This window comes from Oryza glaberrima, chromosome 2, assembly GCF_000147395.1.
Source record: "Oryza glaberrima chromosome 2, OglaRS2, whole genome shotgun sequence".
NCBI classification, from domain to species: Eukaryota; Viridiplantae; Streptophyta; class Magnoliopsida; order Poales; family Poaceae; genus Oryza; species Oryza glaberrima.
The window spans coordinates 33,814,895-33,827,027 of record NC_068327.1 but is presented as its reverse complement, the minus strand read 5'-3'; the positions used below and the strand labels follow the sequence as shown (position 1 = coordinate 33,827,027).

Below are 12,133 nucleotides of genomic sequence, written 5' to 3'. Positions count from 1 at the left end.
TGTTTGCCATATTTAATTGCCTGGTTTATTGGTCAATGGCCCGAGAAACAGACATTTAAATATGCAAGGGTTGTCTGTTAAAGTTGAAGGAAATTTCATTATTTTTCTTTGCCTTGGTCCTTTGTGTTTTTTGTAGTCTTTCCATCACATATATATATGTACTCCATAAGCATTGTTGTGTTTGTTTGATTGAAGTGGTCAAGAAGCTGGTCATTGGTCAAACAAAGTTGTGCATAAAACTAAAGCATGCCAATTATGGCACTTGAGAGTAATTAGATTAGACCCCACTAATCAAGCAGCTGCTTTAGCACTAATCCCTAACCATAAAGAAACCAAAATGAAAAGGGAAAACTAGTGCTTGCATTGTGTGTTGAGTTGCTTTGTTGCAGACTTGCAGTCTTGGATGAAAAGAGGATTAGGATGGTCTCTGGCATGAAGATGTAGCAATTGGAGGAGTCAAAATATGCTAAACTTTGGCCCTATCCATCATCTCCCAAGCCAATGTCTGTTGTGCTTGGACACACAAAAAAAAAAAGGTTGTAAAAGAGAGGAATGAAATGGAATCTGATCAAGCAGATGCATTGGAAATTGTGCTTGTGGCGCCTCTCCATCATTTCAGTTCAATCTTTTTTAAAAATTAATTTAACTCCACTTGAAGAGCTTGTTATGCTGTTAATTGGAATAATATTTTGATTTATTTTTTGAAAGGAAATAATATTTTGATTGACTGCAAATAATATTGGAGTACTTTACTTGAGTGTTGTATAAAACGTTTAAGCCCCAAAAAAGAGTGTGCCTTGCCGTGGTGTAAGCAAAAATGTAATAGGCTTTGGCCCAAGAAGTGAAAGTACATTAAGGCCCAAATGTAATCGGATTAGGCTTAAAACGTGCAAGCCCACTTTGAGGCCGAAAAATAAGTTCTTATGTCAGCTTAAATCTTTATTACTGCATCTGTTATCAAGGAAAGCAGAAGTTAAAAATTGCGTTTTGATGCTATAAGCTTATTATTATACCTGTTGTTGCTGTTTGGCTAGTTGTCTGATAATACTGTTTATGAACATGGTTACTGCCTGAATTTCCATTAGGCAGTTGACTAAACATTGCAGTTTTTCACTCTGAGGAACTGATGGCCATTGACTGAGATCAGTCACTCCGAGGAACTGATGGCCATTGACTGGATTCTGAAACTGATGGACTTCACCATGGTAGTATTTCCTTACAGGTTTTTAGCGTTTTTAGGGCTTATTCGGATCAGAGTAATTTTACAGGATTTTTGGAGGAATACTGCACATAGGAATTTTTTTCCTTTCCTGTCATTCGGATCATGAAAACTGGTTGTAGGAAATCCAAAGGAAAATTTCCTTTGATGCTGATTTCACAGGAAAAGTATAGGAAAAATCCATCCACCTTGTGCTCATTTTTTGCTTCCTGCATGCAAATCCTAGGCAATCAATTTCCTGTGATCCGAATGCTCTCAACTTTTGTATTCCTTTATTATTCATTCCTCTGTTTTACACTTATATTCCTTTCATATTCCTATACTTTTCCTATCCTATGTTTTTCCTATCCTATAATCCGAACAAGCCCTTAGCGTGCAGCCGAGCTAGTGTTTCCATATGTCTTAACTTCTTCAATATTATGTGATCAGCAGACAAGTTCGAGATACTTGTTTTTCTTGAAACTTTTGTGCTGTAGTACACGGTCCAGATTAGAGAATCAAAGAGGTGACTTCCAATGCCAAAGAGATCATCCCCTGATAATATTTGGTAGGCAGATGCGCCGACACTAATTGCCAACTTTTTTTTTAATCGCATACCTAACTCTTCCTAATTTCCCTGCTTTTGTGTGGATCCCAGTAGTCCTCACTGTAGCATGGATAATCAATTGCTATGATGTGATTAAGTGGAACATTGAAATAAAAAGGACTTGCAAGTTACAACTGCAAAGTCAGAGTATAAAGATTAACATATGACAATGCTGTCATTGATTTCCTGTTGGCTACTATACCAGCCAAGTTTTCACCTGATGAGCAGAGCTCATTTCCAGTGTACACAGGCACCGGACTGCCTGTAACTAGAACAATTTTTTAGATAATATGTAACTAGAACATGCTCAGAGTAATTACTTGTACTGTTTTTTCTTCACTGGATCAAAATTACTACCAGTAGTAATAGTAGCTTCTTTTTTACTGATAAATGTTTCTTTAACTGTTTCTGCAGTATTGACCATTCACTGACAATGTTTTGTTGTGCTATTGGATAGTAGTAGGAACCTCCTCCAACTCTGATCAGAAAGCAGCAGGAAAGGAAAAGGATCTAACATGATGGCAATAAAGAATAGAGAGTGACAAAGAGAGCATTTTTCTGCCACACTTGCAACCACCAGTGCGATGTGTTTGGTGGATCTGAACCAAAAAAAAAAAAAATCCTGAATCCTCCCCCAAATCTCACGAATTCTCCTCCCCAAACACATCGCGAGCAATTCTCAGCAGCAAATTGTCATGGCGACCAAGGTTGTCGACAAGCTGACGGTGGCGGCCTCCCCTCCGGCGGCCGCCGGCGTGCTCCCGCTGACCTTCTTCGACGTGCCGTGGATCTTCACCGGCCCGGTGGAGCGCGTCTTCTTCTACACCTACCCGCACGCCGTCGAACACTTCGCCGCCCACCTCCTCCCCTCCCTCGCCTCCTCGCTCTCCGCCGCGCTGCACCGCTTCTACCCGCTTCTTGGCCGCGTCCGGCCGTGTTCTAGCGGCGGCGGAGGCGGAGGGTACGAGTTCTGCTCCACGGGTGGGGATGCCGACCGCGTCGAGCTCACCGTCGCCGAGAGCGGCGACGACTTCGAGGAACTCGCCGGCGGCGGCCCGATGGATGTTGGGAGGCTGTACTCTCTGGTGCCGCGGCTCCCGCGCCCGGAGGAGGGGAGCTCCGAGCTCGCGGCGGTGCAGGTGACGGTTTTCCCCGGGAAGGGGCTCGCCGTCGGCGTGTCCATCCACCATGTGGCCTGCGACGATTCCAGCTTCATGCACTTCGTCAAGACCTGGGCGGCCAATTGCCGGGTGGCTTCCGGTGGGGACGTCGATGCTGTGCCGCCGCCGCCGCCGCCGTTCTTGGACCGTGGCGTGGTCGCCGATCCCGACGGCCTTGCAGCCAAGACGCTCGATCAAATGCGGCAGCTGGCGAACAGCGGGCCACCCCCGCCACCGCCGTCCGGGCCGCCGCCGAAGCTGTTCATGGCGTCGTTCACGCTCACCCGCGACAGCATCGACAAGCTCAAGCAGCGCGTCACGGCGAGCGGCGGCGGCGGCGTCCACTGCTCGGCCTTCACCGTGGCGTGCGCGTACGCGTGGACCTGCCTAGCGCGAGTCGACGCCACCTCCGCCGCCAGGGAGCGCGCGCACCTGCTGTTCTCGGTGGAATGCCGCCGCCGCCTGACCCCGCCGGTGCCGCAGGAGTACCTCGGCAACTGCCTCCGCCCTTGCTTCGTGGAGGTCGACACGGCCGGCCTGCTCGGCAGCGGCGCCGACGGCGTGGTGACGGCGGCGGTGGCCATCGGCGCGGCCATCAGGGGGCTCGACGACGGCGTGCTGGACGGCGCCGACGGGTGGTTCCAGAAGATCGTGTCGCTGATGCCGCACCGGCCGATGTCCATCGGCGGCTCGCCGCGGTACGGCGTGTACGACACCGACTTCGGGCTGGGCCGGCCGGCGAAGGTGGAGCTCCTGTCCATCGACAAGACGCCCGGCACGGTGTCCATGGCGGAGGCGCGCGACGGCCACGGCGGCATCGAGATCGGCGTGGCGCTGCCGGAGGCCGACATGGCGCGGTTCAGCTCATGCTTCGCCGACGGACTGAAGCAGCTGTGAGTGACGAACAGCTTGATGCATTTCTTGCTTTCTTGCTGCTACGAATTGTTGCAGAGTTCAGAATTTGTTCAGTTTGGATGTGATTCTGTAATGCTAGCTGTTGGATTGCAATCGTTGATCGATCACATAAGCGATTGTGAATTTGCAATTGTCAATCTATGAAATAATCAGATAAGCTGTAATCTATTCTACATTTTTTTCAGAGATGGAGCAGGATAAGGCCTGCTTCGATCAGCTTCTGTTATAAAAAAGACACTGAATATTCGGCTGTATACTGCATCTGAATCTCCTTTTTGCTTTTAAGCATTAATAGTGAGCTTGTGCTGAATTTACCGACGGCGATGGAGACACGAGAGAAACGATGGTTTGGTGAGGAATGTGTATTGTTTAACCGAGTAAATCTGGTGCTGAAATGAAAATTCTCAGAATGTTCTTCGGTATTGAGTATTGACCTTTGATCGATTCGGCAGAGTTTGCTTTGTCCACTTCATCGGTTAGTTCAACCATCCATTTCCTGATACTAATGTTCACAACTCACAACCATATATCAGTTTGTTCAGGTTAAATTTCAGCAGCGTGTAAAATGGCATCCAGCCCATTATCATTGGATGTAAAATGACATTATCTTTTTTGCTTAATATTGCTACTCCAATTTAGCAACTAGTTGCAGTGGCCAGTGAGCCATGGACAGATGGTCGTTGTTGTCAATAGAGCACGTCATGTTCAGGTTAGGCAACCACAATTGGCTGGAAAGGTTGTGTTTTTGTCAAAGTTCGTTCGCTTCAGCCTTCACGTACGCATCATCATGCATGACTTCGAGCTTTCAGTGGTGCTGCCCAGCTAAGAGATGCCAATATCATCACATCTCATTTTCTCCTTCCATCGCAGATATTTTTAATAACATAGAAGTACAAGTTACCATCTATAGAAAAACAGCATAGAAAAATAGAAAATAATAAAACAAGAGTAGAGAAAAAAAAATCTTTTTTTGAAAAATGAAAGGAGAGAAGTACTCTCACAGTCTCACTGGTCTCCTGGCTAGCAGAGTGGGTAAGCCCAGCCCAACAAGCATCCCACTAGATCATCACGGACTCTTTCGGTTGGGCCTAGATTTAGGCCAATCCACGCCTCCGAACAAGTAGCCCACTAGATCATCAAGGCCTCATATAGTTGGGCCGGAATTTAGGCCCATATAACTAAACCTAAGGCCCATCAAATCTCCAACCCTTCACACTCTCCTCTCATCCACGTAAACCACCCTCTCCCTCCCTCGCCGCCGGTAGCCGCCACCACCGCCGCCGACCGCGAACTTCCAATAGATCGCCGGCTCGCCATGGCTCTACGCCGAGCCGCCTCCCTCCTCCTCCGGCCACGGCTCCGAGCTCCCGTTCCGATCCCCACACCCAAAACCCCAAACCCTCTCCTCCTCCCGCCCCGCCGCCACTTCTCCCAGCTCCCGCCGCCTCCAGTCCCCGCCTCCGCGGCCGCCGCCGCCGCGGCCGTTGCGGAGGAGGCCTTCGAGGCGGCGAAGGGGACCAAGGACCTGCTCGCCGCCTTCTCCCGCCTCGAGGCCGTCATGCCGCCCTCCGACAAGCGCCTCGCCCTCGCCTGCATCAAGCTCGGCCAGCACCTCGAGGCCTCCGGCGCCGCCGACCCCTCCCGCGTCCTCGCCCTCGCCCTCCGATCCCTCGGCATCCTCGAGGCCACCCCTAACTCCGCCACCTCGACGACGGCCTCCCACTCCGATGCCGTCTCGCTCGCCATGGCCCTCCACCTCGCCGGCTCCGCCTCCTTCGACCTCTCCCGCTTCCACGACGCACTCTCCTTCCTCACCCGCTCCCTCCGCCTCGTCTCCCCACTCCTCCCCTCCTCCTCCTCCGCCGCCGCCGCCTCTGGTGACGACGACGCTCAAGGGTTCGACGTGAGGCCCGTGGCGCACGCGGTGCGCCTGCAGCTGGCCAACGTGAAGACGGCGCTGGGGCGGCGGGAGGAGGCCCTAGCTGACATGCGTGCGTGCCTTGACCTCAAGGAGTCCATCCTGCCGCCGGGTAGCCGGGAGCTCGGCGCCGCGTACCGGGACCTTGCGGAGGCGTACTCCACCGTGCTAGATTTCAAAGAGGCGCTCCCATTGTGCGAGAAGGCGCTCGAACTGCATCAGTCGACGCTAGGCAAAAATTCGGTGGAGGTTGCGCATGATAGGCGGCTGCTTGGGGTGATATACACCGGCCTGGAGCAGCATGAGCAGGCCCTGCAGCAGAATGAGATGTCACAGAAGGTGATGAAGAGCTGGGGCGTGGCTGGCGACGAGCTCCTGCACGCGGAGATTGATGCGGCGAACATCAAGATCGCTTTGGGCAAGTGCGACGAGGCCGTTACTGTGTTGAGGAATGTCTCTAAGCAGGTGGAGAAGGATAGCGAGATACGAGCTCTAGTGTTTATATCTATGGCAAAGGCTCTTGCTAACCAGGAGAAGGCCGGTGATACAAAGAGGTGCTTGGAGATTGCTTGTGACATACTGGAGAAGAAGGAATTGGCTGCACCAGACAAGGTGGCCGAAGCATATGTGGAGGTATCCTCACTGTATGAGATGGTGAATGAGTTTGACAAAGCGATATCATTGCTGAAGAGGAGCTTGGGGATGCTTGAGAGGATACCTCAGGCACAACACATGGAAGGGAATGTTGCGGCTCGGATTGGGTGGCTATTGCTTCTGACAGGGAAGGTGTCGGAGGCTGTCCCATACTTGGAGGATGCAGTGGAGAGGATGAAGGACAGCTTTGGACCAAAGCATTACGGGGTAGGGTATGTGTATAACAATTTGGGGGCTGCATATATGGAGATCGGCCGGCCACAGTCTGCTGCGCAGATGTTTGCGCTTGCAAAGGAAGTCATGGATGTTTCCTTGGGGCCGCACCATTCAGATACCATAGAGGCCTGCCAGAGCCTTGCCAATGCATACAACGCAATGGGAAGGTATGATTTCACAACTTCATTCCATTCATTCAAAGACACATAAAAAATGTTACAAAAAAAAATACTGAACAGACAAATTTTGGATGAAACAATTCTGATATTTGCTAGTATCATGTCTAATATAACCAGGCAGAAGATTAAATGAGCTACAATAATCTGCATGTTACCTATCAAGCTAGTTTGTTTTTGCAATGCTTGTTCTTTAGCTAGTTTTCAGGATGACCATATGTTGCATTTTTGCAATTATTGCAAGAAATGCTTTTTATACATGGTATGCTACTGCGTTTGAAATTACAGAGTATGTAATTGTGCTCCCTGCATACTGTTGCATACTCGCATTACATCATTAGAGGGAAAGGGAAATTACTGATTGCTTTGTTTCATATGCATTAAGTACGCACGCAACATAATGGCTGGCTGATATTGTAAGCACACTATTCAGATCTGCTTCTCCAAAATAGACTAGATTGATATTTTTTGAATGGGAAAAATTAAGGAAACTAAGAAAGCTCTTACCACATGCTGTATTAATGTATGAAGTACTATGCGCTTCTCTCTAATGAAAAAAAATCATTTTGCCTCTAAAATGCAGCTATGCTCTGGCTATGGAGTTCCAAAAGCGAGTGGTGGATTCTTGGCGAAACCATGGTCCCAGTGCTAGGGACGAGCTCAAGGAAGCTATTCGTCTCTATGAGCAGATAAAGATAAAGGCTCTTTCATGCCTATCGCCTGAAAATTCAGCAATTGCATTGCCTGAACCTCTGGAAAAGGAGGTTGATTCTGATTCTACCAGAGTTGCTCAACAATAATTTCAAAGTATTGTACGCATCAGTTTTTCTATCAATATATGATTAAGATATGTTGTTTAGTAGTACAAGAAATTTTGGCTGTGAAACTACCTATTGTATGATCCTTATTGACTTGTTACGCACTGACATCCTTTTGTGCCACTTAGAAGACCTAACAGTATATCAAAAGTAATCAGAAACACACCTTTTCAGCATGACAGGAACCTTTTAGAGATATATAATATGACCTTTTCAATGGTTGGTGAACTGACATTTTCCTGCGACAAGGAAAATCTGATTTGTCAAGCTATGATGTCATCTAAGACACAGATTTCAATGTTAGATTATTATAAGAAGGTTTTGGTGAGACATTGGGTTACAGAGTTTTGAAAGGTGTCTACCTTTCCCCATTCAGTTCATGTTTTTATTTTCTTTTGTTTTGCCTGACTGCCTGAAGTTACACCTTCTAGGATTGGTAACACATTTATCCTGTCATCAGCTGATTCGCTTTCTTCTGAGTACTTTCACTAGTTATTTAACAATTCAAAACTTGATTTATTTATTTATATATTTATTTGGCATATTCTCGCTCCTTCCCTTTCTCATTGTTGAATTTGACTCACCATATCGTATATGATCATTTGGGGATCACATGCATGTATCAGTGCCTGAAGAGGAAGCTTGGGCAGATTCAAAGGAGCTGGAAAATACAGTAGCAGTAGGTGTCTGGAACTTACATTGTTTTGCACGAATGTTTCACAGAAAGAACTTGCCATTCTACTGTCTGAAGTCTGGAATTTCGGACACACACAAACCATGTTATAGGTGTCCATTAGAGAAAAATTGACATGTAATATTGCATTTTGCAGAAAAAGAAAAGAAAAATTGGTGAACAAGATCACCAAAAGAATTTGCATAGAACATGGCCATAGAATGTGCAGGCATAGTAATCCCTACAATGTTCCAGTGCTGCTACTGCTGCTGTCACTGATATCCCCGTGGAAGTGGGTGCTCCTCTGCAGAATATTCTGAATCTGCAAATGCACCTCTCCAGCACCACCCAGTGAGTCCATGGAGAAGGACCTCCTCAATGGAAGAACATTTCTGTCCCTCCTCACTGCAATGCACTCATCTCCCTTACTGATGCTGACATGCCATGCATTCTGGTTCTTCGTCTTCTTACTACTGACCTGTTGATTTGTACTAGTAGCATCTACTGCAGGATCAGAAGCTGCCGTATTGGCCTCCTGCTGTGGTGCTTGTGCACCTTCTTCTTCCGCGCCAGTGATCACCTGAATGACTACCTCCTCAGGTCTCACGAACTGATCCAATGGAAGCTGGCTGTCGTTGGTGGCTATGGCTGCCCTGCAGAGTGGGCAGTTGGCGTTGCCCTGGAGCCAAGTGTCGATGCAGTCAACATGGAAGACATGGAGGCAGCTGGGCAGGAGCCTGACCCTCTCCTCTTCTTGGAACTCACTGATACACACTGCACACTCGCTGGAATCAGCAGTAGTGTCCTTGATGGCCTTCCTGTACCTGAACGCCGGCAATGATTGGATGGCCGCCTCCTCTAGCCCACGCGGCTCGGCCACTGCCGGGAGGCTGCTGGAGGCGGCACCGCGTCGACGGCGGGAGATGAGGCCAGCCGTCCGCGTGTCGGAGGAGCTGCTGCTGTGCCAGTTGAGGCAGCAGCGGATGACAAAGATGTAGTAGGTGAGCAGGAGGACGGAGGTGGTGAGGATGCCCAGGACGGTGAGCACCAGTATTGGGAAGCTCGTGATGGATGGATGGTGAGGCACAAAAGAAGAAGATGCTGAAGAAGTGGAGTCGAGTGCCAATGGCCGTGGCGGCGGTGGCGGGAACAGCAGTGATGGCATCTGTTGCACCGGGAAGATGGGGTCCCTGTCTGCATCCATGGTTTGCTGCAAACACGAGCTTAAGCACACAAGCAGGTGAGCTACTGAGCTAGATAGACCAGGTTTGATGATGCTGCTGATGCAACATATATACTGGTTTTCAGGTATGAATGGTGAGACCAAATGGTGATGCTCAATGTAGTAGCCAACGAGGTAGGAGGGAAGAATGAAAAGGCAGCACCCGATCAGGTTGGAAAATGCAGTGGAGTTGTGAAAGAAATTGAGGAAGGAAAGAAACCCAACCTGCAGAGCAAGAGCAAGAGCAGGACAGCAGCAGTAGGAGCAATAGTTGCTTGCACAACAGCACAACACAAGGAAAATGAACTGTCAGTACACAGCTATCCTTAATTTGCAGCAGCTTTGCAGGTTTGCACACACTCCCTGCAGAGATGGAGATGCTGTGTATGATGATCACGGCACTGGTGGTGATGGCGGCTTGATGTTTTGGATGCGATTGAAGTGTGGCCGAGTGACAGGAACGCGGCTTTGGAGGTGAGCTTTTGCTTCCCCCTTTTTTTTCATGTGCGAGTGCGACGGATGCCGCACGCCGCCGGTGTTCCCGGCCGGCCTACGCTTGCTGCTTCCTTGTACTGTTAGGCTTTAGTAGTGGTAATTTCTTTCTTGGTCTGTTTCTTGTCTAACCTGTACTAGGAGTAGCTTGCTAGTCAACTAATCTGACGCTTGCTTGCTTTTGGTCTTGTCAGTACGTGCATTCCTTTTCGTCTGGGGCACGGTGACTGACTGACTGAAGGACTGACTTAACATCCCCTGTCTGCTGCTGCTTTACATAAGAATCTGTACATTTCAGGCCACCTTCGTTCAATTATGTGTGACTCAATACTTCAATTATGGTGTGTACTCCATGTCTCCATTTAGGTTAAGACCCAGATAAGGTCTAATTATGCATAAATGAACCAGACACAAGTCCAACAAGCACTAGTAATCAACAAGATGCTGCCAAATATGTACTACACCCTCTGATGCCTGAACTTTGTTTGCATCAGGAAACGGACGAACAGATGATGCAGGAATTCAGGCTTCGATGATATAAACTGAGATGTTGTTTTCAGACTGCGAGTTCCGGTGCACATCGCGATCGCTGATTTACAGATTTGTAGGATGCGTGGCCGGGAGATTTTGGTTCTGATTCAGCTGAAGGTACAATATGCTTGTGCAGTAGTGGTCCACCTGTTGCTCTTGCTGTTGTTCAGACGTTGCTGTCTTCCAGTTCATCATCACTAGAGTAGTACTCTTGCAACACGACATTTGCAGCTCCAAGAATGGGAAGCAGGAGAGCTTGAGGGCACTACGTCTCTCCAGTACTAGAGAACTGAAGCTTCTCTTGTCTTGCTCGTGGAACCTTCTTGCTGTCGGTGGAGTAGAGCGCCATGGTTGATAGTCTGCAGGTGGTCAGAAACTGTTTTTACCAAGGAATATTGGTGGCAATGAAGTCTGAGGATTGATGGTCCGCATTTCCTGCTTCTTCACTTGTAATAAACGTTTATTATGTGTGTTTGTGTGCATCAGTTATGCACCTCAGTTATGCAGAGGCTATAAGAGATCTCAGCACGGTTCTATCATATTGATGTAATTGTCTGAGTTTTTTTTTTTAAGAAAAAGCTTCCTTATCTAAAAGAATGGTTGATAGTAAAGCAGTCTGCACTTCATGTTGCGCTAGTTGCTACGGATGATCAGAATCAGGATCAAGCAAGAATGAATATATTCATGAATTGATGCGTGATGCTCAATTGGAGTTCAAATTCAGACAAGCAACCTTTGATTTTGCATCCAAGAAGGATCAGGAGAAATAATGGCCAGTTCATGATATTAGTTGAAACTGGTTGCGTATAATCTCCTTCAGATCATCGGACAGTGACTAGCACTAAAACCAAGTTACTGAAGATCTAAGATCAGACGCACCTGGAAGAAACCAACCCAACTCCCTCCGGCCTTGCCTCCATTGACCATTAATTTTGCCGGTAATCTTGTCGTCGTCTTCCAATTTTGGCTATGTTTAGATCCACGACAAAATTGGAAGTTTAAAAAAATTGGAATGATGTGATAGAAAAGTTAGAAGTTTGTGTGTATGAAAGTTCGATGTGACAGAAAAGTTAGAAGTTCGAAGAAAAAAGTTGGAAACTAAATAGGGCCTTTGCCGGGCAATCTTGCCGTCGTCTTCCTCTCCACTGAGATCAACTTCTGCCATTGCCGGCGCTGCCTTGCATCTGCCTTGCATGGATCGCAGAGAAGACTCCATGGCAGCTTGTGCTATGTGAAGATGAAGCATTCGCCAAGCTACTGATTGGTGGTTGCTTATATTGGACAGAGTTTCTGCCATCTCCTGATCAGCTTCCTCCAGCTTAGCTTGGGATGTTTTGTCGATCTCTGAATTTTATTTGCGACAGTGAGCAGATGCATCTTTCAGTTCGGGGACTTTGAAGTACAGCTGGAAAATATCCACTTTTTTGTCGTGGTATTGAGAACATGTGTGATCTCACATCATACTCTGACTTCTATTTTGTCTTAAAAAAATATCGATTCTTGATTTGTTCAGTGGGCTCAATGGTATTGCAGGCAAAGTAGTATACTACTTT

General features: G+C 47.8%; 3 protein-coding genes and 1 long non-coding RNA gene across 4 annotated transcripts; 3 read left to right on the top strand and 1 right to left on the bottom strand.

The window, feature by feature from the left end:
* Positions 1-2,262: 2,262 nt before the first annotated feature.
* Positions 2,263-4,304, top strand: LOC127761158 (coumaroyl-CoA:anthocyanidin 3-O-glucoside-6''-O-coumaroyltransferase 2-like). Its single transcript, XM_052285400.1, has one exon. The coding sequence runs from the start codon at positions 2,501-2,503 to the stop codon at positions 3,860-3,862; it is 1,362 nt and encodes a 453-aa protein (XP_052141360.1). The 5' UTR covers positions 2,263-2,500; the 3' UTR covers positions 3,863-4,304.
* Positions 4,305-5,082: 778 nt separating this feature from the next.
* LOC127763893 (protein KINESIN LIGHT CHAIN-RELATED 2-like) lies at positions 5,083-7,812 on the top strand. The gene is made up of 2 exons (XM_052288695.1): positions 5,083-6,835; positions 7,428-7,812. Exons 1-2 carry the CDS (start codon positions 5,196-5,198, stop codon positions 7,642-7,644), a joined length of 1,857 nt encoding a protein of 618 aa, XP_052144655.1. The 5' UTR covers positions 5,083-5,195; the 3' UTR covers positions 7,645-7,812.
* A 523-nt stretch (positions 7,813-8,335) lies between these two features.
* LOC127763895 (RING-H2 finger protein ATL1-like) lies at positions 8,336-9,914 on the bottom strand. Its single transcript, XM_052288697.1, has 2 exons — positions 9,783-9,914; positions 8,336-9,558 (listed from the first exon to the last, which is right to left on the bottom strand). The coding sequence occupies exon 2, from the start codon at positions 9,537-9,539 to the stop codon at positions 8,577-8,579; it is 963 nt and encodes a 320-aa protein (XP_052144657.1). The 5' UTR covers positions 9,540-9,558; positions 9,783-9,914; the 3' UTR covers positions 8,336-8,576.
* On the top strand, positions 9,487-11,533 carry LOC127763897 (uncharacterized). Its single transcript, XR_008015766.1, has 3 exons — positions 9,487-9,575; positions 9,644-10,031; positions 10,544-11,533. It is a non-coding gene; the product is annotated as an uncharacterized LOC127763897 (long non-coding RNA).
* The last annotated feature ends 600 nt before the right edge of the window (positions 11,534-12,133 follow it).

Coding starts and splice junctions, on each gene's coding strand:
- LOC127761158 (XM_052285400.1), top strand. CDS start 2,501: ATGGCGACCAAGGTTGTCGACAAGCTGACGGTGGCGGCCTCCCCTCCG.
- LOC127763893 (XM_052288695.1), top strand. CDS start 5,196: ATGGCTCTACGCCGAGCCGCCTCCCTCCTCCTCCGGCCACGGCTCCGA. Junction 6,836..7,427: donor GCATACAACGCAATGGGAAG/GTATGATTTCAC, acceptor TCTAAAATGCAG/CTATGCTCTGGCTATGGAGT.
- LOC127763895 (XM_052288697.1), bottom strand. CDS start 9,539: ATGGATGCAGACAGGGACCCCATCTTCCCGGTGCAACAGATGCCATCA.